The following is a 24,925-nucleotide window of genomic DNA, read 5'->3' on the forward strand; positions in this document are numbered from 1 at the left end:
TTTTATATATTTTATTAATATAATTATAATTATTATTTATTATTATACACTTTTCTTTATATTTATGGTCTTATTTTAAAATTTAACTTTACTTTTCTGAGATGTGACTGTTACCATTCATCTCATTAAAAAATAAATGAAAAATAATAAAAGTAAAAAAACCCCTCAAACTGCAGTGCATATAAACATACATTCCCAGCATTTGCAGTCCTGGTTTGAATGATTCCATGAAGTGCCACTATACTGATTTCAGCAGCTCACCAGGACACTTGCACATTTTCTAACTAAATATACAGCCCCAGGCTGGACCACAAGGTCCCCTGTTCAGGCAGGCTCTCCCTGGAGCTCACACAGCCCTGATATATCCAGATGCCACAAGGACATAAACCAGCTGCCAGCCCGTTGTAAACCGAATTATTTAAAGTTGAAACTCCCTAGAGATGGAGGAATATTCTGAAAATAATCAGCTGCATAAAGACAGGATGGTGGGACAGGCATTCTTTAGGCAAATAGGTGAGATTTATCTGGGATTATTGGCTGGAAGTGATTGAACAGTGTTATGATGTTGACATCAAGACAACTTTTCAGATCATCTTGGCTCATTCTGCTGTGCTTCTTCATAATACATGTGCATTTCTGTTTGGGTGCACTGGGAATAAAGCCCTTTTTTACCCAAGCACTTCTACACCCAATCTACAGACTTCTCTGCACAATACCTGAGTTTTACTTCTACAGTAAGAAAGAAATTCTCAAGAAGAGTTCCTGCTGCTTAGCTGAAGAAGTATTTTAGACATGCACAGCCTATGATGAAGTCAGTAAGGCCTGCTCTCCAAAAATGACAGCTCTCATCAGCTGTGTGTAAACTGGTTTTTGAGGACACAAATTCTGAAAAGTTTCTGAATTTAATTCCTCATGAGCTTCAGCAATTCAAATATTTGTATTTGATACAAAATATCTGAAGCTTCAAGTTTTCTAAGCCTTGGGGGAGAACGGAATGAAGAAATATTTTTCCTCCCTACCTTTCAGCTGCCTGCTTACTTTTAGTTGATCTCAGAAAAGATCAAGTCAGTCCTGACTCTCCAAACTGACTGTGGCAGAAATCACATCAAATGATGCTCTGAGACTGAATAGTTTGGCAAATAGTAATAAATAATATCTCCAGGGAAGAGCTGGAGTGCTACTGTCACATAGGAAGCAGCAGCGGGTTATGGGGCAGAGTTACTTATCACATCCAGAAGAAAGAACTGGGGGAGAACCAGAGCTATTTGTGCCTTCACAGTACCCCTGGCAGCGTGTTGGAAATGGTTTTCATAAGAAACATTTGTTATCAGTAATACATGATGCTGAGCAGCATTTTCTGCTCTCTGCCACAGGAGGAGAGGATGCTGCAAGCCCCATTTACATCAGCCTTGCCCTGCCTTTATCCCAGTTGCTCTAACACAGCCTTAATGCAAAAAGATGCCTCAGTCCACTAGGAAAACCTGAGCTTCCTGCCAAGAAAAAGACCTGGAATATCTTCTACTCTGTTTGGTTTCCCATTAAGGGCTGCATGAGCAGTATGTTTTGCTGAGAATAATTATTTTCCTCTCTGGAACTGCAGATATAACAGAGCCCCAACGGGGACTGCCAGAGTGAGTCTTGCTCCCAATTTTTAGGCATCCTCTCTTTGCAGTGCAGTGGGTGCCCTGCTCAGCCCCTCCAGCCCTCAGGAGAGCTTCTTTCCTTAGTCTGGAACTGCCTCCTCTTATCCTTTTTATTTGTTTCAAACCTGTCTTAAATGCTAATTAAAACAAATGTCAAGCACGGGCCAAAATGCCGGGAGTTACAAAGCCACTAACAGTCATGTGTTAATTAAAAGGCAATCAGTGACAGAGCAGGCAACAATAATGGGGAGTCTGTTCTAGTTCTGCACTTACATTCTTTCAAGTTGTTAACACCAAATTCGTTAACACTAAATTTGTTGACACCATTGGGTTACATACCTCTGAGTTCAGAAGACAGTGAAACAGGAACATGAAAAATCCCTGGAAACAGATAAAAGGGAGAAGGGTGAGGTCTGGCTGTGAAGAATCAAATCCAGCAATGTCATACAGAGCAGCTGTTGGGTAGCTGGAGATCTATAAATATCAGAGAGTGCACTAAACTGTGCCCTGAGTGACACTGCAGAGACCTGCATCATTAGGTAACTATGAGGCTTGTCTAGAACTCTTCCTGTAAGAAAGCACCTCCTAAAAACTTGCAGTACTAAAGGAAAAATCTGGCTGAAAATAGGCAGGAATTCCGTTTTCATGACAACAAGAGAACTTTTTGTTTGTGCTTGCGAAGACCAAGGCAGAGGGAAACGCTATTTGGGAAACACCAGATCAGTATTTGCCACACTAGAAAAGCACTAGGAAAATTTTCAAAGCAGAAGTTTGCTATCTGTGGGCTTTTTGTCCAATGTAAAGTGAAAAAGTTCCATCCTCTTTTCCTCTCAGAATAATTCTATATTTTTAGGGGGGAGTATTTAGCCAAACTTTTTTTTTTGTTGTTATTTTGGATGAAAATCGGAACTTTTCTTATCAGCTCATGAGCAGAACCCCTTTTCCCTCTTTTTGTGTCCATGAGACAAAAAAAGGGATTTACAGGAGTTTATTTTTGATTCCTCTTTGTAATTATTATTTGGGAAAGAACTGTAACACACCTATAGGTTTAGGCCTCTACTGAAATGTCTGCTTAAAGCTAAGCAGATGTTTCCATTCCTTCTTGGACAGAGCTATTTTTCTGGATTGGTGTACCAGGAAGATGAGGGTCTAGTTGTCTGCATGCAAGAGCCACGTGCAGCACATGGAATAGCTCCACTTTTGATCTTCCCCACAAACTTCTGTTCACTTTCATTCAGTCTCAGTAATGAGGCCTTAAATTGACAGTGAAAAATTGGCCTGGTATCTTTGCTGAAGAATCCTGCCCGTGGTACACGGCCCAGGAAGAATGGATTTCATTTCTCAAGCTCCCTGTCTCATTTATTTAATTATTGCTACTGGAAACACTAAGGAGTGGGATGGATACAAGTTCTGTTCAGAGACAAGCTATTGCCAGCACTGTGTGGTCAACACAAGCTTAAAAGACAGAGGAAGGAAAACACAGGAAAAAAAAAATGCAGTAAGCACAAGCGTTTGAAAATGTTACTAATGATCCATTTAATTGGATCTCGGCACCAGTTCTGTAGCCAGAAACCTTCCCACCAGGTACTTACTTGTAGTGAATTGAACACAGCAAATATATACTGAAATACTAATGTGTGGGCATTGACAGCCAGAATCCCAAAGATCCACGAGCTTCCCAGGATTGGTAAGAGAACAGCGACGGCTTTAGCTGTCAGTCTGAAAGAGAGAACGAGAACAGCAAAGGTGGGGAGACAGTTAAACAGATTTCAGCCCCCACAATGTGTGTAACTCTCTTTGCCATGGAATTCTTTTCATGGGCAAGCCTTTTAATTATTTTTCATCTATGGAAATGGAGATAACAGAATCTTGGTATCACATGGGATGGATATAGATGGGGAGTCAATGACTGAGGGTTCAGGGGAAGAGATGCAGAGATGGTCCTGAAACTATTGAAATATCTTCAGTTTACAGTGAAATATCATTTTATCAGTGAGGAGTCAATTGTAAGAGTCAAAAACAGAAGCCAGAAACTGGAAAAATGAAACCCACTGTATAGTACATCCAAAATATATACGCTCAGTATACGGTTGAGTCAAGAAAACATGGTATTTCCCTTACAGAAAGTGGCTTGGGATTTTTAATCACCACAAGTGGGAATAAACATGTAACTCTGCCAAATGCAAATCCTCTAACACCTCAGCATTATTCTGCTACCACCCTGCCTTGTTGATTCAGAGAAAAGTACATCAAATATTTAAATAGCTTGTGTTTCTTGGAGATCCCTACTGATATATGTTCACTCTGCTTAGTCTGGAGGAACTTGGCAGAATTTCAATGGAAGGTAGTATGACAGCTGAAAAGTTAATAGCACTGAGAATATAAGAGGGATTTTTGGTTTTGCCTTAATGAGTTATGTACAGGGTGTTCATTATATACAGGGTGTTTGTTATGGTGGAAGATGAATTGGGTTGTAGTATATCAGAGAATTAAACAATCACAGAAAGTTTTCTGCAGCAGCCGAATTTGGTGGAGCAGATTTTATATGAAGACTAAACAAAGGGAACCACAGAGAAAATAAAGGCTTTGGGCTCAGAATTGCGAGGTCACACTGAGGTCTCCCGAGTGTATTTGTAGCTGTCTCCATTAAACACCAAAGAATCACTTTCCACTTCCCTTCATCTACAAGAGGAATTAGGGGCAACCAAACCTCCCCTAGAGATCAGGACCCTGTAGCAGAGGTGTGGGAAACACCTGCATCCATTTTCTGCTCTAATCCAGCAGGGACTGGTGTGCCCGACACAGCTACACTTGTAGAACTGTCTGCATTGCAAACTACCCTGTTTTCTTCTTCTTCTTTCTTTTATTCTCACACTCGCCACTTTTATACATTATTCAGTTTGGAATATAATTTTTCCCAGCTGGTTTGTTGCCAAAAGTGTTTTCAAATATTTGTTTTTGAGTCAGAGCATAAAAAGCTTCGTCTGTAATTTGTAGTTGGGAGCAGAATAGAGTCAGGCCCTCAATTCCAATATTTTCAAACCCATTCTTACAGAGTGGATTTTTAGAGGCCTTTAACATCACAAATGTCTCATATACTTTTAAAAATCATGTATTAATAAAGACTGCTCACTACTAAGCCCAGAGTTCAGCACATGTGCAGCAGAAATTCATAGCTAAAAATGAAAATAGAATACAGACATGGGATTTTCCTCGCAGAACTATTAATGTTTCATGCACACTCATTTAGAGGAGCAGCCATGTGAGGGTGAAATTCATTTAAGACTGTCTAAGGGTCAGCTCTGCATAAGGTTCACTTAAATCTCATTAGTTTTCTTCCTAATTATTGCATAACTTTCTATGCTTACATGCTCTGAATTTCATCCTACATATGACTTTATTCATTCAAGACATTTAAGAGCTTTACTCACCAATCAAAGGACTCAGCTCTATTGTTTATGGTGCTCTTTTATTTTCTTCCACTTACCCCTCCCCTTCCCACCCTTCTTTCTTTTTATCTTTGAACTTTAAAAAAGAAAAATACTGACTGTAAAATGCTGTGTCAGAACACCATTAAGGTAGCAAGGTTAAAAAATCTTAGAAATACTAAAGTTAATGTTCCACTAGGTACATTAATTCTGACACTCTGCACATACTTTATTTTTTTTTTCTTATTCCCATTTTTCTTTTCCACATGAATATTTTAGCAGATTAGTTCTAGTACACTAAGATATAGAGCACAATCAAATAGATGTTGTTTTTGCAGAAGGAATACTTCTCCATGCATGACTTAAGCTGTGCAACTTAAAAAAAAAAGTCACTAGCATCACTTGAGTCTATAAAATGGGTGACATGAAGAAGCAATAATTTGGGGCAGGGGCAGGTCTTACTTTGCAGATACTGAGGTTCAGCCCCACCAGGACTTCAAAAACTCTGCTAAAATCTTTTTTTGTCCTTGTGCCCAAATGTGTCAGAAGACAGAATGGCCACTGCTTTAGAAAAGACCCTCCAAATTTCTGCTGTGTGCTTGTTCTTATGCTCTGGCCTTTGAAATCAGAAGGAACCCAACAGCTTGTTTCTCACATACACTTTTAAAAGCTCAGATATTGTCACTCTTCTGCAGTCTAACAGCACCAAATTAGGTGAGCTTTTTGTCTGTCTGCACCTAAATACACTGAAGGATCAGTCCTATTAATTAATTTGTAACAAAGCAAAACCAGCACAAAAGATTTCTTTTCTCCTTTCTATTGTTTTATCTTGCCTATATATATTTAAGTATATACCTGTTATTACTTGGACAACCTCTGGAAAACACAAAAATACTTTGAGTCTGAATAAATTTTTATATCTAGAATATATGGAAAAGCCTTTGGGATATTATTAGCTGCACATAACCTATCTATCAATTCAGTTTATGGTTCAGGGTTGTTCTCACTCTGCCCCAACACCAACAATCTCTTTGGCTGGGTCACAGAGACTTCTGAAGCACCACTCACCAAAAACCACTTTGACACAACTGATTCAGATTTGTAAGCTTTTCCAAGCTGAAAAGCAGCCATGAATTAGTGCTGCACAGCACCACATCCTCTGCCATCAGAGGCTGCTCTTCAGATGTGGCAGGTCCTTGTAAATCCATACTTAATCCCAGCACTCACAGTGGAATCCCACTTTCAGAGGGCCAGGGTGGAGCCTTTTAAATATCCTTAGATACATTATCCATTAATTTCTAAGCTATCCATTTAACATGCACTCACCCTTTTATTTTCCAGCTGAAAAAAAAAAGTGTTTTTCTTTCCTTTCCCTCTTTCCTTTTCCTCTTCTTACAGCTTAATTCTAATTCCTGAGAGGTAAACCCTGCTCATCAGAGATCTTCCCCTCCAAATTTCTTCGACTGGCTTTTTTTTCAGTTGCTTTTTTTTTTTTTTTAACACTCACTCCAGTGCAGGATTTTGATGTTTTCTGTATATCTTGCTCAGTCAGAGCCAGGCATTTTCCTCCAGCTGAAATCCTGGAGTGTGCACTAATCAATCAGCAGAGGAAGGGAAGTTTTCCGAGTTGGACAATTATCACGGCTCTGTCGAAGCCCCGGCGTGAAAGAAGTGCAGGTTTCAGCACCTCCGAGGCGTGTTTTCATTACCAACATCATATAAAATCGTTGCACTGTTACTAAAGTTACCAGGGACGTTTTTCCAAGAGCACAGTCGGGCCTTCCAGTTTTATTGTATTTGCAATTGGTGTGGAACAGCTCTGCTCAATTGTGATTGCTCCCTTCCCCTTGGTTAATCTCTGCCCTTTTCTGCTGTTGCCCTGAGCACTCTGTCGATACCTCACACCGAGGCAGAACGACTCCACTGACAGCTTACAAGAAAGAAATTTCACTCCTCGCAGAAAGAAAACTTTATTACTTCTGTAAAGGGGGCCCCCTAATTCACAAATCAATTTTATTGGTTCTATGTGGAGCACTAATCCTTTTAAGACTTCTGACATCCACTTTTCAGCCCTGATGCCTGTTGAAGTAAGAACTAAATTCAGACCCATAAGCCAAGATTATGTAATCATTGGAGGAAATGCTGTCTAAAAAAAAAAAAAGGCAGAAATCCTTCACCACAATTCACCGAAATTGATAACTTGACAAATAAGTCTTTTAACTGAAGTTTCTCTCTTGTTTCTTGAACTCCTCACAAGTCACTTCCAGCAATATCCTTTGTGCTTTGTATAAAATAAATAAATCCCCGGACCAGTAAATAACATTTCGGACTAATGCCTGGAAAAAATGGAATTTAGCTTGGGTTTCCCATTTGTTACGAGCAGCACTCACCCATTTCTAAGCTGGAAGCTGGAGAGCTGCTGGGAAGCCACAGGCAGCAATTCTGCCTGGGAATGGAAATGTTTTTCATGCAAGTTCAGCACACACCTTGTCAGAGGAACAGCAGGTCTCTGACCATGAGAGCACCCTGTGCTGCTGCTCACTTTGCTCCCTGGAGCTCCTTTCATTGCTCCAAGGAGTAAAACCAGCACCAAGAAGGTTTAGGTGGTGAGTTGTCACCGATGTCAAACAGACAGATGGAAGGATATTGGTAACACCTCATATTTTTTAGGGATTTAAATAGCAATAAAAACACAGGGCTGATCCACAGCCACTGATACCATCAGGAATTTAGAGGAATGAGCTCCCTTGTGCTCCTCAAGAGAAAAATGGAGTCTTGGCAGAGTAATGCACTGAGGGTGGTGTGAGCTGCTCAGCAGAGCAGCCAAAGCTTGGGCTCAGAGTCAAATCCCTCAGGCCCATTTTGAACTTAGCAACCAATTTACTCCCCACACTGCACCAAGTGACATCAGAGGAGGTGTGGGGGCGTTTCATTAAAAGAAATTAATCTCTGAACTCTGCCAGACATCTTGATCTAGCGGGTAGAGCTCTCATCTTAGGAAGGACAGGCATGGATTTTACTTCTGCTCCTGACACCAAGCTCATGAACTCCTGCAAATATAGCTGTACCTCCTTCTCCTCCTACACTTTGTCTTGGCTGTATGGACAATAAGGCTGATGGCACAAGGAATGGCTTTTAATTAGCACATACACATTTCCTTGCCTATTCTTGGGTGATTTCTAGGCTCAGCTGTAAATTAAAAAAACAATAATAAAAAAAGAAGACAAAGCTACTGGTAATTGCAGAGGCCATTTCCCATTTTCCCAAATGTTATTTGCACTTTCAAAATAATGCTGTGAAACTGAATAAGAACTATAAATTCACAGTCACTTCAGATCATTGCTTTCTCATGAGTGCCATTTATAACCCAGGAAGACCTTGATAATCAAAAGTATTGTAGCTACAAAAAAAGCAATTTAGGCTGCAACAGCAACTAAATCAGATTGATTTTTATCACATGAGTGGAAAGGGGGGTGGCATTACTCCTTTTCTGTACACTCTCAACCACAGACCCTCACAGTGAGGAAGATGTAGCCAAAGTAGTGTCATCTCTCACAGGCCTTCCCAAAAATCTAAAACTGCCTTTGGTAGATGCAGCATTTGCCCAGAATATCAGAGTCTGGGCTCAATCACTCTTCTGTCCAAGGGAGTGCAGTTTCCTTCCTTCCAGAAAAGCATTTTGACTCCCTGCTTGGTGCTTATTCTTGCCTATTTAACCTGTTCCACTTATATTAAATAGTTAAATATTCTCTGGCTCAGAGACAGAAGGTGAACTCCACAGATTAGTCACCAGGTACTCCCTGAGAGAGGAGAGTCCTACCTAATCCTTGCTTTATTAATATTTCTGAATTTATATTAAATATTCAGTAGAGCAGGGACTGAAATTCAAGTCTCATTTCAAATCACCATCAAGCCTGAAAAAATTAAGTCCATGACCAGAAATGGAGCTACTTTAAGAATTTTAATACTGAGAAGGCAATTCCAGTGACTGGCAGTGCTGACTTTTGACTTAAGCACCTAACCAGGGATTTAGGAATCCATGCCTTGCTAAGGCCTCCCAAAGGTCAAGTCCCATGTCACCTCCATTGCTTCTGGATTCTAAAACTGCAAAAGAAAAAAAATATACTTCCCCCCCAAAAAAGCAAGAAGTACTGAACCAAAACATGTTCTTCTCCTTGTCTTTAATGTAAGCTATTAAAAAAACATAAAGAATTAAAATATAATGTCCTTGCAAGCCGAATTTTCAGTGTTTATGATTTCCCTAGAGGAACTGAATTTGCAGTGGGGTTTTTCCATTATTTTTCTACAGTTCCTTTATCCAACCATTTTTGTTGCTAATTCTCTCACTGCACTGCTGCTGAGACAGCATTCTCTGCTTCTCCATCCCCAAGCCCAAGGTAAGAGCTAATTTTCCACTGAACTTTGCCATTGAGTCATCAAAGAAAATAAGAGTCTATTATCACAGTGGAAAGATGTCCCACATGCAGCCAAGAAGTGTCAATAACTGGGTTTGGATGAGGAGACCTGCACTGAGCAGCTTTGTGCCACAGCATACCCAGCTCTAAACAAACTCATTCCCAAGAGACACCCAAAAGATGCTCTGTTCTTGGTGAAGTCACCATTTTTAAAAGGTGACTGGGACCAGCTGCTAATGAATAGTCTTGTTGCATATTTGTTCTTCAATCACCCAAACAATGTGTGTCTCTGTGCTTCCTCTCATGCTCTGCTTCTCCTGAAGCATCACTTGAACCTCAGGAAGAGCCCCAGTGTAAGAGAACATGTTTTCCCTTTTCCATAGCAACTGCTAAAGGAGCATGCAGCACAAATATCTGCAGTCAGACAGTCACTGCAGGTGTGCTGAGAACAATCCCAACCCTTCTGTGTACGACCATTTATAATAAATTCACAGGCAGTGGTGCTCTGGACACTCTGCATGTGTGAGCACAAGTCTGATCCCTCAGACTTCCCCCTTCTTCTAACGGGGACATTGTGCCCAGAACTGCACTGGACTGAGCCCAGGAGAAGGAACTTGTTGTGACAGTTTATTCCCAGAAAAGTTGTTACCTTTTTCTTTCAAGGACGAGGCAATGGAAGTGTCTGAAAGGGCTTGTGGGTGCCAGGTGGAGAAGGCAAGATGTCACCTACATTTTTCCTCCAACATTTACACCTAATTACTTCTTCCACTACAATCTCCATTGTTTCATTCATTTTCCAAGCTCCCAGTGCAGGACTTCTTCCATCTCATGACAGCTTTCTGTCCCTAGGTATGTTGTCAGTGTGAGCCATGAATCTGCATCAGCCCAACTCTTACTATTTTTAATTGGCTAAATCTCTGCAAGTCTTCTTGAAACAATATAATGAAAATTAGTCTTATTGCTCTATTTACAGCCATCTCAATCTTTTTTATAGTTATTGTATCATGTGGGGAAAATCTCTGTTTGCCTCGCAGTAAACTAAGATGACAGACCCAGTGCTAATAAAGAGGGATTGTCAAATTACAGAAGTTATGAAAAGGACCTCAGAGTGTTCACTTTTCCTTACATAACAGGAGATTTGGAGGAAGCATTCACATGACTGGAATACTGATATGAAAGGGCACAGATTGTTCAGAAAGGACACACAGGGAAAAAGAAAGGGTGTGTTAGAAGCATAGACCTGCTCAAAGAGCCAGAAACTAGAGGCAGACAGACCTTTCAAAAATCTCTGTGCAAAATTAAAGTATGGTAAAAATAAAGAACAGTGTGACAATGAACATCTATAGTGGCTCTCCAAACCAGAAGGCTAATGTGGATGGGGCCTTTTTTCCCTAAACATCTCAAGAGTTGTCCAAAGCACAGGATTAGGTGTCAATATGGAGCCATCTTTGTTTAATTACTTATAATTATAATGAAACACAGTTTATAGACCTGTTTTTTAAGACTTATAAAGCTGCAGTCAGTGATGGAAAGCCATTATGATTTTTTTTTCCTTACTCTGGGATGTCAAACCAGGAACATCATATGCTAAAAATATGAAGTAGCCCCCACTTTGTGCTCTGTGCTGATGATGTTTGTGCTGGAGCATCATGTTGGGGTTTGGGTTTTCAAAAGTTTGGTCTTTTGGAAAGACTGGAGGCAACCAATTAAAATTATTGATAATCTAGAAAATGTGGCCTATCAAAAATGGGACAGGCTGCAATTTGTCCTTTCTTAAAATGTCCTTGTAAAAACGTCAAGGTTTTTAAGAGAAAACCCTTCTGAGCTCGTTACACCCTGCAGAGACTCAAATATCCATCACCAGAGCCTTTCCCAGTACAAGTGATTGTGTTCTACACACATTTCAAAATGGTCAGAGGCAATTACACAACCATTTGGAAATTTTTAGCAGACAAGTGGCAATGAAATCCACAGCTTGGTAGTTGAGTAGCCTGGGAACACCCAGAAAAAAAGCAGCCTCCTGTAGGAATCTGTAGGTTTGGCAAATATTTCTGGCTTTTAGCTTGAAGTCAGTGGGGCCCGTGGTTTAATTTAGGATGACAAAGTAACAATCACACCAAATCATGCACGAAATTTCTGTGGAGTAACGTTCTCCCCCCCCCGAGGAGCTGAACTCTAAAAATGATCCCTTGACCTGAACAGTCTCAGTGACCCTTAATTATGCAACAATATCAACAGAACGGTCGTTCTCCCATTTCCATGGCAACGGCCCCAGCGAACGGCGAAGCTGTCAAGGTCGGGCCCATGAACTGAGAAAGAAAAGCAATTTTCTGTGTGATGGTTCACACGAGCTCTGACTGCAGCAGTGGCAAAGAAACAGCCACGTCCTTGCTTGATCGTCCGTCTCAAATGTACAAATGGGGGGAGAAAAAAAGGATTGCAAGGATTGCTGGAGCACAGCTACAGTCACTGCCCCATCTACTCACATGAGGACACCCAGAACTGCTTTGCTCCGCTACTGTGTTCATATATTCCCTAGTTTTTAATATCATTATTAAATGGCAGCATTAAAAGGCAGCTAACTTGGGAGAGCAACTGGAGAAGCTACAGGAGACTTATTTGGGATAAGAAACCATGCAGAGTTAAAGAACATGGCCCTTCCTGGGGTGGTTACAGCAACTCACTTTCAAAATCTCACTATTCCTCATGTTCTTGTGCTTTCAGTTATCATCTCACTTAACTTTTTCATTATTTCTAGTATTGCTCCAAAAGAAAAGTGCTTCTTATTCAGTTTCTTTCACTAAAATATGTTTCTACCTCACATCTTTTTCAGTTGAAAAGAATTGAGCATAATGTCCCATTTCTACTTCCAAAACACCTGTGGCATATCTATCATTAATGGCATTCTATTACTGACCTGGAGAGAGTGAGTACCTGAAAGTTTTAAAGTAATTTTGATTCTAAGATAGGACTTTTTCTTTATTGTAATTACCTGTATTTTTCATTTATTTAATTTTATTTTGAGAGGCCATTATAGGGAAAATATATAAATCACAGTTAGCTAAGAGCTGTGCCGGCCTGGGCAGTGATTTACAAGTTGCCCAGGGCTCTGCACAAGGTGCAGGCTTAAATCTGCATTTACTTTCTGCAATGCCATAACTATAATATTTGTTCTTATTATTCTGCATAAAGCTGACACAGAATTCCAGGTTATAAATCGGACTGAGGATGTAAATGAAGCAGTTCTAGCAAGCTCCTGAAGTTATTGCTGTTCACAGGGAATTGTACCATTTTGTGATGGAGGATCAGCATTTAATTGTTAATCTAGTACCAGACATGAAGCTGTGACTCAGAGCACCATCCTCCTCCTGGCATTTTCAAGGCTTCAAATCAGATATTAAAAGATTGGAAACTAAATACAACTAGGATATTTTTTTAGAAAAAACAAATTAATATGAACTTCAAAGCTATAGATTTTCAAAACCTGAAAGTTTCTGCTGTTATAATTCTAAGATAAAGAAGACAAGCTATTCCTTAGACAGCTCTGGCAGCAGGGAAGAGGAGACTGGGGCGACACCACACCTGCTCTGTTTTCAGATGTCTCAATATCACACAGTTAACAACACCCTTGACCCAACTCCTCTCTAGCAGGCACCTTGTATGCAGCAAAATACTCATCAGGAATGATCAAACCTTAGGCATGGGGCCAGCAGAGAGTTTTTTTCCTCATTAAATGCTGTATAAATCCTGATTTGCCTTAGGAAGACCCCATCTGAACACAGTGTTCCCTCAGCTCCTGCAGGGAACAGATTACACCTGCAGAGACTGCTCTTGGAATCCAGCAGGGACTGATAGGTTGGAATCAAGGAATTGATTCAACCACAGATCAATAATTACAACAGAGGCTCCTAGACATTCCCATCTAGACAAGATGATAAACAGCTGAAGGGTGGCTTGGGATGGCCCCTTCTCTCACACCCTTCACTCCCATCACTGATTCCGTTGCTTTCACAGCAAAGTTCCATCACAAGGATTTAATAACCAAGTTTTAAAAAACCTTAGTCCATCCTGACATTCAGATGTGAAAATAAACATGCCCAAGCATCTCTAATAAAAATTATTATATCTTTATACTCAGCAAATCCAGCACCTCTTTAACTATCAAGTTTTCCAAATATACTTTGTACCTACATGTACTTACTACCCTTCCTAACACAGAAAGAAACAGGCACGTGAGTATCAGAGCTGCTTGTTTTCTTGGGAGCCAAAATCAACAGGCCCTGGAGCAGCAAATCCTGCTTAAGGAGTAATGACAGACAGAAAACTATTCCCACAAAGGACAATTTTGGCTCAGAAGGAGACAACCAAGGTAAAAATAAGCTGTGGAAAGGCTCACTGTGTCATCTCGTCCAGCTCAGCCATCAGAAGGGGTCTGTTGTCGCTCCTGGCACCAGAATTAGCCCTGACAGGCAGCTGCGCAACCACTTCTGGGAGCTCTTCAAAGGCAGCAGCTCAGCAGCTCTCCAGGTGATCAGCTCCATTACTTTGCAAGTCCCCTCCCACTACAGGAAGCTTAAAGATATTTGGTTTTTTCCATCAATTTAAGCCTGTTACTATTTGTCCCTGTTTCTCTGGTTTTGCAGAGTAGCCTCCTCTCTACAGCTATGCTTTACATACTTTTAAACTTTTAATACTCCTCCCAAAATGTGCCTGAAATGCGCCTGAACAATCACAACATGGCCTGGAGCCTTTCTCCAGTGCTGAGACTCTCAGCATCTGCAGTAAAGAAACCACTGCCATTACTGTCATTATGATCCCTAAAAGATTAGCACTTCCTCATTAATGCCCTCATTGGCAACATTCAAACCCATGTTATTTCCAGTCTAAAACTCTGAGTCTAATAAGGAGATACCCAAATTGCATTTGTATTTGTCATATTCAATGAGCCAAAAATTTAATTAGGTTGAAAACATTATCATTGGCAGTAGCACTTCAGCTCACTAATTGTCACTGCTTAATACTTTCATTTTAATTATTTCCTTTATTATCAGTCAACTCCCCCCCTTCCAACAGTGTCTGTGAGGTACATCCCTCATGCTGTTTGAAGTGGTGTTCAATGAACACGATTCCTCACACACAGGGAGGAATTGTCAAGAAAAGGAATATCTGGAAGCAGATTTGGCTTGTCACACTGCTCTGCCTAACGGATGGCTCTCCTTCAGCAAAGGGAAAAAGTTCTTTTCTTTTTCAGCAGAGCACACAAAAGCAGGTGCTTTGTGCCTCACGGGGTTGCCCTGCAAGCATCTGCCACCCAGAAAGGCACAGAAAGGATTTTCTAGTGCTACAGATTTTGATTCCCTGCAGACTTTGAGAAGAGTTTGCAGATTGTAACTTGCTCCTCACCCCTTGTAGAAGGAGGAAAAAAAAAAAAAAAGGAAAAATTCTCTAATGGCATCACAAAGGGGAGGAATTTAGTTGTGGAGGGAGATTACAATATCTCCTTTGGCAGGAGAGCTCTCCTGAGCTTCAAGCAAGAGCTGCGATTGACAAGCACATTCTGTGAAAATGAACAGCTGGGAATAATCCTTAGAAAGAGGAGTCGTTGGACACCAAATGACACGAAACAGGGATGGTATCGCAGGAGCAAAACACAACAAATACACAATATCCTGCAGAAAAAATGGCTGATGTCGAAGCACCAAAGAGATCAGCACCGACTGCCAGCGCCGGTATCCGAGGCAGGAGGTGACTGGTGTGTTTACAAACAAAGTAAAATATCGATGCAGAGTCGTGGCACGGAAGGGATCAGTGATTAAACGGCTGAGCAATTTGCCATAGCGCGGCGGGTGTGCTGAGGGGAGGGAATAGATGGCTTTGCAAAGTGCTTTGGAAGGGCCAATTACACGGTTAAACCGTGCAGGTGTCTGCAGCACCACGAGCGGGAGGGGAACAACCCTCTGGGATTCGCACCTGGCAAAGGGAAATACTTCCATAGAATCATAGAATCAGAATCATAGAATCATAGAATCAGCTGGGTTGGAAGGGACCTCCAAGATCATCAAGTCCAACCCTTGATGCAACCCCGCTGTAGTTCCCAGACCATGGCACTGATGCCACATCCAGTCTCGTCTTAAAAACCTCCAGGGACAGAGAATCCACCACTTCCCTGGGCAGCCCATTCCAATGGCTGATTACCCTCTCTGGAAAGAAATTCTTTCTTATATCCAACCTAAACCTCCCCTGGCACAGCTGAAGACCATGCCCTCTTGTCTTGCTGATGGTTGCCTGGGAGAAGAGACCAATCCCCAGCTGGCTACAACCTCCTGTCAGGGAGTTGTAGAGAGTGATGAGGTCTCCCCTGAGCCTCCTCTTCTCCAGGCTGAACAGCCCCAGCTCCCTCAGCCTCTCCTCATGGGACTTGTGCTTTCTTTACAGCCTTTTTCTTTTGTTTTGTTTTCCCAAATAACCAAAGTAAGGAATGGATTTGCATCAAACCTACATGTTCCATTTTCAGTTTCGTGCAAAGGGGGTTGTGATATGTGGAAACATGCAGAACACAGCAGCTTCCATGACTTACTGGCCTGCTGAGCTTTCCTTGAAGTCCTATTTTCCTCCCATGCATTGAAGCTACTGCCATTTGTTCCAATTTTCAGTCCTTAATTTAACTAAACAGAAGAAGTATTTTTCCAATGGTGAACTGTTTTACTGAGTGGAGCTTTGAGGGACGGAGAAAATAAGCAAAATGAAAGAAAGAATGAGGTTAAAGGCTAAGAAATATCTCTAATTTTGCCGTAATTGCTTTCTCCATGGATGATTATGATAGCTATCACTTCTGGTTCACCGGGTGCTGAAGTGTGCACTTCACAAAAAAGACAGAGATTTTTTCCAACTCATTGGACCATTTCAGAGCAAGCAGTGAGAAAGTATTCAATAAGAGTTGGACTTGACAGTTTACTCAAGAAAAGTTAATTAAACTGTCTCTTCTGGACAACACAATGCAGAAGTGAACTGGCTGGGAAATCACAGGGGTATGGCTGAGTAGATTAAAACTACTTCCTGCAAATAAGATGTGCTTTGTATTTCTTCCTCTATTATCATTAATATTACTCTTAGTGCAAAACTAAGATATTTGAGAATTTTGTCGTATTTTAACCCTTGTAACCCAGGAGCCAGGTAACTCAGGTAGTCAAATAGTTACCTGTGATAGGCATAATCAGGGAAGGGTTCTTCCCAAGGGGAACAAAATGTGCACATTTCTAGCACACTGTCACATTGGGTTTTTTTTCTCACTGTAACAGAGAAGTACCTTTGCAAACAAACACAGGAGTGAGAGTTTGAGGGGGTAGAGCAGCAAGAAAAAAAACTATTTAGGTCTTAATAAGAGATAATGAATGCACTGTTAGAGTTAAGTCTTTGGATGCAGCAGAAATAAGTAAGAAAAAGAGTTCAAATGGTCCATAACTCAGAAATGTAATCATGTGCCTTTTCAAGCACATGAGCAATTCCATTAAACTAAGCTGCTTTAATTGCATTAAGCTTACAGAGGCTACTCATGTGCTTAAACTCAAACATATGATTAGTTATTTCCCTAAAAAAAGAAGGGATAATTCAAACAAATGCTTTATGTATGCATTTAAATGTTTCAAGGTATTAGATTCAGCATCCTATGAACTAAAACATTCAAATTAGCTTTTTGGCAGAAAATCTGTTCCCTGGATGCAAAACGTTCTCATAAAGACACATTTGAATTACTGCTCGAAATTATTTTGCTGAGAGTCAATAGCTAATCTTCTAATAAAAGGTTCAAGGACAATCAATCACAACTAAGTGAAAAGTTCCTGTTCTATATATATTTGTTCGACACGCTTCAAAAACAAAACAAAAAGCATGTTCTTAAGTAAATTCAACTAATAAATAGGAGCTGATAATTCTTTGCTCAGCTCTTACCAGCAAACTGCTCTTGCTGAATTAAAGAACTAAAAAGTGGCTATTTTTACACACATACAAAAATTACTACAACAACCAAGTACTTACTGTTGAGACTTTCACAGTATTCTATTATGCATTAATTAATGTCTCTGATCATATACAGATTAATTATATTCATTTTGCCCTAAATTACTGGGTATTTTGCAGTTTATGTATCACAAAAACTTGCTCTTTTATGCTGCTCCTTCAGTTTATCCTATACTTTGTTTGGGGGGTACTATTATTATTTACATTATACAAACAAATGACCACACGAGTAGGTCTGGAACTAAAACAAAACGTTCAACAAGATGCTTTTGATGCCTCCACTGTGACAAGCAACATCTGAACTTGAAGAGGTCAGCCAGCCAATAATGTACTGCACTTCGTTCTGTGAGAAATGTGAATGGGGAACATGAATAATAACTTAGTTCTATGGCAAAAAAAAAAAAATGGAATTTTGTTCGCAACTTCCTTTTCTGTTTTGGCTTTTAAACACGAAGTTTTGACAGGTGCTGCCTTCAGAGTGGAGCACTGGCTCACCCTGATGCATATTCTGCAGTCACGTTTGAGTCAGCACTTGAGAGGACCTGTTGCCATATGGAAAATCAGGAACAATTACTCTAAATAATTACATCAGTTTATTGCTGTCTGTTGCCAAGAGAAACAAGCCTTGTTGGTAATATCCACTTGCGTTGCCAAGTAACTTAATCTTTCAGGAAACTAAATATGCTCCAGGCCCAGCACTTCTCTAGCAATAAATACCCATTCTAACTGATATCACGATGACTCAAAGTACATCTTTGCTCTGAGGATTTCCTGAGGCAATATCTGCTCACTTATGGGCTGATGATGGCCTTGAAGGTGTGAGTTATCACTCCTGGCTTGAGACCTGCAGAGGTGCTTTGGGAGTACAAACCAGTCAGTCTGGGCTCCCCTCAGCCCTTGGGGAAAAATCAGAACTTTTAAGGCCAGTGAGATGAACACTAAACAGACAAGTTGAACTGCTTGGTGTCAGCAACCATTTCTCCACAGCTCAGGAGTCCCAGTGGAGGTGGTGTCAGCTGTACTGAGCTCTGGAGTTTAGGGGAGATGAAGCCAGGTGAGGTCCTGTCCCACCCAGGCTGCCAGCAGCAGTGGAAGCCAATCTTTGTCAGTATGATTAAACCTTTCCTTTGGGAGTAGAGCCTGGCAAGAGGTGAGCCTGTTCTGTAAAACCTCTAGGCTGGGACTTTCAGACTACAGCAGCTGCTCAGGTTTGAGGGCAGCAACATCTCAAGTGTGAGGCCCCTCAGTCAGGTGCTTCTGGGCAGATGTGTTGGCCTGAGTCACCAAGGAAAGGCAAGGTGGCACTGGCACCTCCCTGATGCTCCTGCCACAGGCACTTTGGGCATTCCTCAGCCAGTTTGCCAGGCCTTCCAGTTCATTATCACTCCTAAATGTCTAACCCTGCTGTTTAACTGCTGCCATTCAAACTGTTGCAGACAACAACTTACTGTTTCTCTCTGCGCTTTCCACTTAAATTTCGTTCCAGCCTGAAAAGACAGCACTGAAATCCCCCCTTTTTCCTCTCACGAGTTTATTGGATTGAGCAGTTTTCCCTTCCACAGCTCCTGGCACTGCATTTCTCATTTTCTGTCTCTGAGACCACAAACACAGCCCTGAAGGAACCACTTCTGCCTCGTGTCCCACTCGAACGCCGCGAACAACTGCGACGTGGTGACAAAGTGCTTTCCTGTCTCACCAGAGTCACGTCCTGCCATTTGGATTCAGCTCTGTGTTTGTGAGAAGGGGCTGATAAACTCCTCCTAACACACTGCAGCTCTGCCCGTGGCTCATCTCAATGAACTGCAGCACTCACAGGGATGCCCGGCAGGCCCTTTATTTAAGGCTCACATTACACAAAGTGCTTTGCAGCCTTCGGTGATTCCTCCCTAAGCCAACTGAACTTGTTGATTCAAAAACTGCCTCGCAGTCCTCGCTGGCAGCGACCTGACAGAAACTGCAAAGCTTATTATGTTTGTCTGATTTCTCTGTGTTCTGTCACTGTTTCGTTTTGCTGTGCTTATCCACTCTCAGGCGTTAACAACCTGCAATCAGCACCCTACATCCCTCAGTGCTCCGAGCCACGGCGGTTTTTTCGCTATGAAAAACCCTTCCCTTGTCATTCTGCTGTCAGAGCAGCACCTTCTTTTGTTTTGTTCCCTTCTTTTTTTTGGGGAAATGATAACACGGGCAGAATGATTTCACATTAGACATATAAACCTCTTCACCTGTATAAGGAATACTGATGACAAGAGAATGAAACTCAGTGTTACAAAGGCCTTATAATTATCTTTTTTTCCAACAGAGCAGTTACTTTCTCCGTGACATCCCCTGTACATGAAACTCTAATTCATCATGCCTCACTGCTGTGTCAATCAGAGTATAAATACTCTCCAGGATCTGATTTGAAGAGATATTTACGCCTTCCTCATATAAAACTTCTTTTGAAGACTCATTTCTGTAATGATATCTACAGAAGAAGAGCTATTCTGTGTGTTCTGTTTACCTTCTATTATACTTTATTGACTTAATTGAGTTCTGTGAGGAAAGATGTTCTATCAGAGCAGATTTTCCCTTAATAATTTAATGATTTAATGTTTCCAGCTGTATTGTCCCATTGATTATCCTTTTTCTCCCCCATCATCACTTTTGTCAGGTCAAATCCTAAAAGTGTAATGTAAAAATTCCTTGACCCAGAGAGAATCTCTGAGCCAGAGTGTCTGGAGAAGTCACATTTTCAGTACACAGCTACACCATTCCAAATCTACTGCTGATAATATTTGAACTAAGGACATATACTCCTCATTGAAGGGATTACATCTTATTCCTAGACCAATCATTCATACATGGATTTATTTATGTGCACACACATAGTTTTCTTTGAAAAAATTAATATATATTAGTCTGCAGGGTACAGTGTGTATTGAAGATATTCCTTGTAATATGAGTAAAATATCTAAGTACATAGAGCAATCTGTGTAGCTTCTCCTCTACTTATAGAGTGTTTCTTTGTCTTCATACCTCTAATAATGCAGAGAAATCGGTATTGACAATATAGTTATTTGTTTCCTAAGGTTCTATGTTTCCTTTGTACTTCTGAAGGTCACAGGGACTCAGCCAAACCTGAAACAGTCATTTTGATTCCCAATTTTTTTTTTCACTCCAGTGTAATTATCTTATAGATTTTCATGTAGATTATTTACTGTTTTTCTCTTCCTGTTGGATAAGTGTACAATAACTAAACTAACTTCGATTAGATAACTGTCACCAATATTTAAAACTTAATGACACTTTCAAAATTACATAAGTAATCCAAGCATAAAAATTATTCTTTATGATACCATTTCAGAACAGTGGCACCAAATCCCTATTGTACAATAGCCTGTGTCTCAGAAACATTAAACACAAACCATCATCACATTTTTCTTCTATGTGAGTTCTCTATTCCTTTAGTTATATACAGTGTCCTTTCTATATTTGGACCAAAGCATCTTTAGGAGATAGAAAATGGAATATTCAGCATCTTAATTTAACCTCAGTATATTAAATTATCTTCTTAGCTAGCCATATGTAATCTTATATATTTTAGAAATCAGAATTTGTCCTTGTGTATTCAGCAGTAGCTTTGTGCCTGCCTTACATTTCCCCTCCAGACTTGCTGGTGCTATTTTAAAGATGATTCACTCTCAGAGGCCACCATCCCCAGAGGCTCAAGACACTGTAATATAAAGACCTGCTTGGATTTAAGCACACATTTAAATCCAGCATAAGTCTCTGTGCTTTGCAGTATCAAGAGAGGCTAGAAGATAAACATATGCCTAAATATTATGCTGAACTGGGCTTAGAAACAAGGTCCATCCTCTGAAGGAGCAGAATAGTTCCAATAGCCCAGCACAGATTAATGATCCTGTGTGGGATTTAGCTTTGAATACAGCAGGAAGAGGAAAGTCTCCATTAATAAAAGGGAAAATCATGAATCAGCAAATGCTGGAGACTGTAATAAGCAAGAAAACACTTTAGCTCCTGCTGAGCCACAGGTTTCATCCTGTGCAGCATTTAGCTTTAATAAAATATAGGTTAACTGGCTGCATTCAAGAGAATGATAAGCTACCTTTCACATTATTTGTTTTTTACTGAAGAGGAATGATGTCAATGTTCTGGGAGCAAGTCCACGATTTAACATTGCTTGAGTGACGTTGTTACAATACAATTTGAATGAGAAAAACTTACTTGAAGGCATTGGCATCTCCATGGACCTTATAGTTGTCTGCACTGATTCTGGAGATGACTCTTGTGACAGCAATGAGAATGCCAATATTGACCTGGAGAAGATGAAGGAACAAGACTTGGTAAGGAAAGCAAGTTCTGACCGTGCCAGGGGTGCAGGCTGCCCGAGGAGGGGATTGTAAAAATACAGCAGAAAACAGAAATTTGGTATTTATTTGGCAAAAAATGTTTTCAGTGTTGGACTGTTATAGTTTGCCCCTCGTCAGTGATTTCTTTCCCCCCACAGTGGGTAGTTCTTGCTTGTGTTCTCTTTCCCCCAGCAGTCCTTGGGAAAAGTTGGAATTGACACATTGCTTCACAGCCAAAGGAATGCTCGGGATCCCTGCTGTACAAATCAATACCTTAACAGCCTTCTGCCAGCTGACAAACCAGACAAGAATTTCACCAGCCAGGGCACATGTCTGCATTCCCTTTGGTTTTGTGCCTGCCTGTGCACAGACTCCAAGGGTGTACAGCTCCCTTTTCTTACCAAAGTCTGCTCCCAATTGAAGCCCAAGACTATTTTAAAACAGCGATGAGAAAAATATGTTAAGCCTGAACTCTGGTCTTCAAAGGCCCTGCTGTCTTTGATGTTGGGTCCAGCAGAAACATCAATAAAATGAAAAGAATTCCCAACAGAAAAGTAGGAAATCTTGAAAAGACTAACACTGAAAATGTCCAACAAAAGAAAGTTTGTGCTGGAGTCGCAGGTGAAGGAAGAAGGAAATCACTTAAAGGAAATGTGGCAAAGACTGTCTTGCTGTGCAAAGACCTTGGGTTTAAAGAATAAAGAAGAGTCAAGAATGTGAAGGTGAAAGACGTATTTCCCCCTTCCTGCCCAAATTTATACATCAGCTACAAAGCATCAAGTTAAGAGCAAAACTATCCTCAACTACAGAACAAAAAGAAAGAGAAGACTTCAAAAAAGTGCTATTCCTTCACTAAAACTCAATAATCATTCTCTATTTGACACAAATATTCTAATTCTGAGGAGAAGAACGTGAATTATAAATGTTTAAGTTTGATGCTAATGACTTCCTTGGTATTTTTCAAATCTTCTGACCACTCTTTCAATTTTAGATTTCTAAGGGCAGATCATCACCTGCTGTAAAGTCAGAGCATAGCTGTGATAATTCATTTCTGCCACAGCTTTTGAGTCTGCCCAAAGAATACCCTGTGGAACCGACAGCTCTTCAATAACAAGAGTACTTGTTGTTCAATCAGCTTTACAGAGAGAAATAAGAGGTGAAATTCAATGTTCTTGGGATCATTTCCCCTATTCCCACCAAATCATATTTTGTAAATAACTTTTATAAGTCCTTTGAGGTGGTAATGAGTGTTTTTGAGAAACCCATTTGTCTGCTCTACTTGGAATCTTGCACACTCTCACTCTCAAACTGGACCTGAACCTTTAGATCTGGTTATGAAAACAGCACAAGACAAATTAGACAAATCAGGTGGTTTTCTAACACACAAGTTCTTCAGTATTTATAACTGATTTTTAATTTTTTCATATAAAAAAATTAAATATAAAATTCATTTCCTAGGTAATTTGGATGGTGTAAAGTGGATTTAAAAGGCCTTGAGCTTCTACTCTGGTGCAGTCAGTGTGACTTTACCTTTTCCAGGGTGCAATGGTAATATGTTTAAAAGGTGAGAAGGGAATATTGTGATCTCACTGCTGATGTAGAAAAAGGTACTCAAGTCCTGAAATTCTATATTTAAATTTCCTGAACCACTTAAAAATTTTTGCTTAGGTATTTTGAGAAATTAAAGTAATCTCATCCAGCCTAAATAAACAGATTAGCTACAAATGCCTGCCTTTGTTAATGCTTCAGTAAGTAAAGCATGGAGTTATTTCCACTGCCCTTACAATGGGAAACCAAAATACAGCCACTGAGTTGTTCTTCCAGTGATTTTTTTTTTGGCATCTGACATAAATACTTTGCCAATGATTTGAACAGGAGAATGTTTAGTTGATGAAACACTCGTTATTCTTTAACCTATATTAGAATGTTCAAACTGTGATAATAAATATTTAGATAAGGCCACTGTATACAGTTCCTACCTCTTCCTTTCCTGAAAGGCCAGATAACCTGACAATGGCAGTTATTTTGCCTTAAAATTAGACTGGAACTTAGAATGGTTTTGCTTCCAGGTACTGGCCACACTCTACTTTAAAAAAAATATAACTACTAACATTAGTGCTTGTTCACTAATTCACAGGACTCCTTTCAAGGCATCTTGTCCAACCCCAGGCACTCACAACTCTCTGCAGAGTCAGCAGGAGCTGCCAGTTCCCATTACTGGAGCCTTGATCCAAAGCCCACCGGAGCCCACGGAAAGGTCCCGATGACATCAGGGAGCTCTGGCTCGCTCTAGTGGCAACTTCATCTGACCAAAAACTGTCAGATCAGGGAGAGACTTAAACGAACAAAAAGAACCTCTTTCAAAAGCTTTTCTTGTCAAAGTTTTGCCAGACCAGATGCAGAGAGATAAATTCTTTTCCCTCTCTTCGGTCGCTTTGCAGGGATTTCACCTAGATTTCCTCCAAGTCACATGAGATTTTTGTTTCTTCTTAAATACAGGGCAGAAATCCCATGTGTAAAACCCTCTGATGTGGTGTGTTCCATGCTAGCCAAGAAAAGGCTTGGCAGTACAGAGGAACTAAAAAAAAGAAGCAACTCAACATATTGCCTTAATTAAATCCATTGACCAGCTTTCCTCTAAAACCACAAACTATTTTGGGCTCCACTTCAGTTTTCGGCAATAGCACAGGGAGTTTAAGTGACTCTTCCAATTGAGGTTTAACTTCCTCTCTGATGGTGTGAGTGAATTTGATCCTTACCATGACATCACTGGTCACACACCAACACTGCAGCCCATTGCTGGGGCACATCAGAAACCATTCCTGGGCAATCAGCATTTCCAAACACAGCCAGTCCATTGAGTTAGATGGACGTTAAAATTTGGGAGAGTGATTTTGGAAAGCCTGATGCTGCTTTTAGCTATCCCAGAGCAACTGCAGATGGAATAGAGTACACTGAATTATTTTGCAAATTAATTTGGGTTAGTGCATGTAGTATCACACCTGTTAGAGCTGAATATCAGAGCAAAAGCTTTGAGGTTGGAAAGGAAATACAGAAGAAAACAGATAAAG

At 40.5% G+C, this 24,925-nt stretch overlaps 1 protein-coding gene across 1 annotated transcript in view; it reads right to left on the reverse strand.

Moving 5' to 3' along the window:
• ADGRD1 (adhesion G protein-coupled receptor D1) overlaps positions 1-24,925 on the reverse strand; it is a 142,190-nt gene that overhangs the window by 3,418 nt on the left and 113,847 nt on the right. The window contains exons 21-23 of the mRNA XM_017815622.1: positions 21,730-21,821; positions 3,236-3,362; positions 1,983-2,024 (exon numbers count right to left, since the gene is read on the reverse strand). Of these exons, the coding sequence (XP_017671111.1) occupies positions 1,983-2,024; positions 3,236-3,362; positions 21,730-21,821 (261 nt within the window). The remainder of the gene's footprint in view (positions 1-1,982; positions 2,025-3,235; positions 3,363-21,729; positions 21,822-24,925) is intronic.

Source organism: Lepidothrix coronata, unplaced genomic scaffold (assembly GCF_001604755.1).
Source record: "Lepidothrix coronata isolate B3197 unplaced genomic scaffold, Lepidothrix_coronata-1.0 Scaffold51, whole genome shotgun sequence".
Classification (NCBI taxonomy): Eukaryota; Metazoa; Chordata; class Aves; order Passeriformes; family Pipridae; genus Lepidothrix; species Lepidothrix coronata.